General features: G+C 50.9%; 1 protein-coding gene across 1 annotated transcript in view; it reads right to left on the bottom strand.

The window, feature by feature from the left end:
• EML5 (echinoderm microtubule associated protein like 5) overlaps positions 1–5,699 on the bottom strand; it is a gene marked incomplete at its 5' end in the record, with an annotated part of 97,920 nt that overhangs the window by 11,492 nt on the left and 80,729 nt on the right. Inside the window, 4 exon segments of the mRNA XM_018563349.1 lie at positions 2,002–2,190; positions 2,592–2,706; positions 4,658–4,815; positions 5,004–5,212. Coding sequence (XP_018418851.1) covers positions 2,002–2,190; positions 2,592–2,706; positions 4,658–4,815; positions 5,004–5,212 — 671 coding nt within the window.

Genomic DNA, 5,699 nt, shown 5'->3' with positions numbered 1-5,699 from the left:
ATGATCCAGGAACAGACAAGGGGTGTGTCTGGGTGGTGACTGTATCATTGTGTGTGTCAGGTTCCTATAAGGTGTCAGGATGTCTCTGTCTATCTCTCCATGGAGGAGTGGGAGTATCTAGAAGGACACCGTGATCTCTACAAGGACGTGGTGATGGAGAATGCCCCGCCCCTCACATCACCGGTAAGAGGAGAGAGCAGTACGGAGGCTCCGCCTACATCCCCCATCATCTGATACACACATAGAAACAATGTATTCAGTCAGTGTGTGTGTTTCCTACAGATGGATCCAGTAAGAGGAACCCACCAGGGAGATGTCCCCGTCCTCTGTATTCCCGGGATCCCACCCAGGAAGATCTCCCCCACCATGATCAGGTAGATGGTTACCAACCAAAGTGAGTTTACAGCAAAAAGTTTATTACTGATATCACCATTCAACAGTCTGTACATTACAATCATGTTCCCTCTTCATTGAATCATTTTGTAGAGTGAACAAGTTTAAACTTTGCAACCTTCTTCATAGCTTAGGTCTTCCAGCCCCTTTATCGGGTCCGTTGTCCTTCTCTGGACTCTCTCCAGTTCATGGACATCCTTCCTGTGGACTGGTGACCAAAACTGAACCGTATACTCAACATGAGGACGGATGAGTGTTTTGTAAAAGTGGCAAAACTATTGCTTTGTCTCTACAGTACATTCCCTTGTTATGCATCATAGTACTCTGCTAGCTGATTGCTGCCCCCTGGCATTGCCTGCTATTGTTTAGTCTGCAGTCAGCAATGAGCACCAAATCTTTTTCCACCTCCGACGTCCCCAGTGGAGCTCCCGTTAACAATCTTCCGCACTCCACTCCCACACATTATGGCGGCCTTCACACCCCCTTCCTTAAAGGAGAACTATGGGGTCAGGGCTTTTCCCCATAGTTATCCTTAGGGTAACGGGAGGACACAAACTAGCGTCCTCCTGTCACCCTAAGCTCAGTATATAGGGAGCTGCTGCTCGCGGTATACTGAGACGCCGCAGCTGAAGGGGATCCCGACAATTGTGTCTGGAGGATCCGCCCAGCTGCGTGACTGACAGCTTTGCTTGAAATTGCCTCAATAAGATGTTGTGGCATCTGAAATTTTCACTCTCATTGTAGTTAAAGGAGAACTATGGGGTCAGGGCTTTTCCCCATAGTTCTCAGGGTCACGGGAGAACACAAACTAACGTCCTCCCGTCACCCTAAGCTCAGTATATAGGGAGCTGCAGCTCCCTATGTACTGAGACGCCGCAGCCGGGACGGATCCCGACATTACTGTCTGGATCCACCCAGCTGCGTGATTGACAGCTGGCTCTGCCTATCTAGAGGCAGAGCCGGCTGTACCCGCCCCCTCCCCCGTCCGTTCCGCCAGTCAGCGCTGGCGGATCGGAGGGGGGAGTCCAGCTAGGGTTGCCACCTTTTCTTCAAGCGAAACCCGAACACTCTAGCGACACGCGGACATATTTTTTGGGGAGAATGAGTCGCGGCTTATTCATATGTAATGGGCACCACCCATTAATATGTAAATAACACAGTTGAGACTATTTTCAGTGGGGGGCCAGTAGCCCCTATCTTAATTTTGGTTGCCCCCTGTCTGCCTGACATCTTGTGTCCGGGTTCCTGGTTCCATGAAACCCGGACACAGCATTCAAAACCCGAACTGTCCGGGTGAATCCTGGACAGGTGGCAACCCTAAGTCCAGCCCCTCCCCTGTCACGGCAGAGACCCGTGACAGGATCGAGAGGTGAGCGAACGCCGGTATGTGTTCGCTCACCTCCCGATCTACTGAGCCGTCCCCACCGACAGCTGCCTTACTAAATAGGGCACGGACAGTACAGCTAGCTTGGGAAAGATGAGTACTGGGTGCACTGTGTATTCATTGTGTACTCTTATATATACATTAGGAGTTTTACCCAAATTTCAGGACACACCAGCTGCATATACATCATTTATTTCTAAAGTGGAACTTGGTGTCTTCCCTACCTTATCCACGATGTCCCACAGCCGCACGGTGCCATCCTCCGCAGCGGACAGGAAGAAGTCCCGGGTTGGATGGGTGGCCAGTCCCCAGATGGGTCCATCCATGTGACCATTGATGAGAATGTTACAAGCTGCGTTCTTCTCCCCCACCTCAATGATTTCCGCATTGCGCGTGCCAACCAGGATCTTCCCCTGAGGACCGCAGGCAAAGAGGGCAGATGTATAATGCCGTGATACAATACATTTTGGATGCACAATATATCTAATAAATCTAGAAAGCCTGGCTCTGGCCAAACCTAGAAACGGGGTCACCAGGATATTATTCCTCTACAATGCAGAGATCTCATGTGGCTCCTGAGGAAGGGACAAAATAATCTGCAATTCTTGTATAGAACTGTTATTAATTCTTCATCAATACCAGATGTGACCATGACAGGTGACCCTGGATGTGAAGTCTGTACAACCAGAGCTGCAAGAAGGGGGACGCCTCCTTCACTGGGGATCCCCATTCATTGGCTTAGACTTATTTATTGCGATCTCGCTCTGTAAAATCACGTTAACATTTTACATAAATGGGTGCTAAAAGAACCTACCTTGCCCCTGCACACTGATCTCACACAGTCGGTCGTCTGGCCGGTCTCCAGCCTGAAGGCGCGACACCTCTTCAGCTCCTGATCCCACAGCTTCACTGCACCACCTTCCTTGGACCTGCCGGTGCAAAATGGGGTCAGGCATGGAAGTAGTTTTGGCTTTATTAAAATCACAAGGTGGCAATATGCAGTATCCCATAGCAGCCTTCTACCCCTTCGTGCCATCTACCCCTTTGTGCCATCTACCCCTTCGTGCCATCTACCCCTTCGTGCCATTACACGTACTGCTCTAAGCTGGTAAAAACTAACATTTTATTGGTTGCTGAAGGGGTACTCCACTCTGCTATGCTCTGAATCCTGCTTCTAGATAATCCTTCTTAAGGTCCCCACACACCTTTAAGGTGTGTGGAAGCCGTGCGACCTCTACTACTGTAAGCTCGCACGACTTTTAACTTACGGACATGTTCGAAAACCCGCCGAGCATCGTACGATGTTCGGCGGGTGTGTTGCTTGTTCGTAAGATAACAGCCGTACGGGCCGGTGTGCGCAAGCGCACACTGACCGTTCGGCATTGCAGTCATCGAAAGCGCGCCCCTCAGGGGGCGTGGCTTGCGATCATCGCAAGTACGATCTGCCTATGCAAGATAGACAGATCGTACGTTTTTTTAAAGTACCTTACAACCATCGCAAGACAAAAGTCTTGAGATGGTTGTAAGGTGTGTGCCCAGCCTTAGATCTACCGGTCACTTTATTAGGTACACCTGCCTGTTAATGTGAATATTCAAACAGGAAATCATGTCACTGCAACATGATACATATAACACTCAGACGTGGTCAAGAGACTAAGTTGTTCAGCCAAACATCAGAAGATACAAGATCTAAGCAGCTTTCACTGTGGAATGATTCTTGGGGGCAGACATGGCAGTTGTAGCATCTTAGGAACTGTGACCACCAGTGATTTCCACACTCTGCAGTCTAAGGAGTATACAGAGAACGGTGCAAACAATAGGAGGTGCCAGAGGAGAATGGCTCTGATCTGAGGTGTGAAGGAGCAGGAATTGGGGTGATCTGAGGGGGGAAGGTGCAGGAATTGGGGTGGATCTGAGGTGTGAAGGTGCAGGAACCGGGGCTGACCTGAGGTCTGGTGGTGCAGGAATTGGGGTGGATCTGAGGTGTGAAGGTGCAGGAACCGGGGCTGACCTGAGGGGTGAAGGTGCAGGAATTGGGGTGATCTGAGGTCTGGTGGTGCAGGAATTGGGGTTGATCTGAGGTCTGGTGGTGCAGGAATTGGGGTTGATCTGAGGTCTGAAGGTGCAGGAATCGGGCTGATCTGAGGTGTGAAGGTGCAGGAATCGGGCTGATCTGAGGTGTGAAGGTGCAGGAATTGGGGTGATCTGAGGTCTGGTGGTGCAGGAATTGGGGTGATCTGAGGTCTGGTGGTGCAGGAATTGGGGTTGATCTGAGGTGTGAAGGTGCAGGAATCGGGCTGATCTGAGGTGTGAAGGTGCAGGAATCGGGCTGATCTGAGGTGTGAAGGTGCAGGAATCGGGCTGATCTGAGGTGTGAAGGTGCAGGAATTGGGGTGATCTGAGGTGTGAAGGTGCAGGAATTGGGGTGATCTGAGGTCTGAAGGTGCAGGAATTGGGGTGATCTGAGGTCTGGTGGTGCAGGAATTGGGGTTGATCTGAGGTGTGAAGGTGCAGGAATTGGGTTGATCTGAGGTCTGATGGTTCTGGAACTGGGGTTGATCTGACGTGTGAAGGTGCAGGAATTGGGGTTGATCTAAGGTGTGAAGGTGCAGGAATTGGGGTAGATCTGAGGTGTTATGGAGCAGGAATCTCATCTGAGGTCTATGGCGTGCTATTGCTTACTCGCACGCCAGTTATCTAACGCTTGTACGCTGACCCTTAATGTGGGAAAAGTTGTTGATTCCTGAGAGAGAGAGAGTGTCAGCATACATCACATGGGATGAGGTGCAGGAACAACGTGTGGCTGTCAGGAACTGTTCAAAGCTATGAAAATAATCGTACTTCCGGGGAAGTCATTGACATTCAGGTGGAGGAACTTACGGTCTCTCCTTCCCTCCAGTGACGATGAGGCCGTCCCTCAGCGTGGTGTACATGGTAAACACAGGACCGTTATGAGCTTTGGCCACAATACGGGACAGTATGTGATCCTTCCACACACAGACGTCTCCGCTAATGGTTCCCGTAAACGTCAGATTCCCCTATGAGAGAAAGGAAGAGATTCAAGACTGCAATGCCCTGATAGAGCCAACGGTGCCCGCCACCCAATGGAATCCCCGTTGTGTCACTTTGTAAAGTCTCCGCTTCAGCACACATTACACAGACATGGCCACCGTTGTCACCATCAGGAAACCTAGAAGTCACTTGATGTCCAGGGACGGGTACTCACCGCGCCAAACGCCACAGCCAACATAGTCTGCATGCGGGCATCCTCGATGGAGCTCAGCATCCCCTTCTTACTCAGCAGCGCTCTCCCCGCCAAAGTCCAGAACCGCACGTGCTTTACCCCTACCGACACAAACTGGGTGTCCGAGTCTGGCCGGAACTCCGCCACAAAGATTCGCTTGTTGTGGCCAACTTTACTGGCAATTTTGGCACCTGCAGAAGATCGTGAAAACAGAATGGGCTCAGCGGGCTTTACGAGGGGAGGCCAATCTGCTCCTACCCTCACCATGATCTACATGTGCGAGGGATCTGAAATTTTGCAGGTTAGGGTAAGGTATAGGGAGATATCCAAGTAATATGCCAATTATTGTTTTTGTAGGTCATGGTGAATTATAGTCAGAGCCATGAGAATTGGAGTAGGTGTCATGCTGGACAAAGTTGAATACCGAGCCGTGTGTTGCTGCTAGGTGACATCATTGTTAGGGGGGTTTGAAGCTGTTTCTTCAGATTTGGAAACAGAAAGAAGTCCGAAGGTGCCAGGTCAGGTGAGTCAGGTGCCGGGTCAGGTGAGTCAGGTGAGTAAGGTGCCGGGTCAGGTCAGGTGAGTAAGGTGCCGGGTCAGGTGAGTAAGGTGCTGGGTCAGGTCAGGTGAGTAAGGTGCCGGGTCGGGGCAGGTGAGTAAGGCGCCGGGGCGGGGCAG

Source organism: Nanorana parkeri, unplaced genomic scaffold (genome assembly GCF_000935625.1).
Source record: "Nanorana parkeri isolate BGI_ZX_2015 unplaced genomic scaffold, ASM93562v1 scaffold658, whole genome shotgun sequence".
Taxonomy (NCBI): domain Eukaryota; kingdom Metazoa; phylum Chordata; class Amphibia; order Anura; family Dicroglossidae; genus Nanorana; species Nanorana parkeri.
This window is presented reverse-complemented; position numbering and strand designations above follow the sequence as displayed.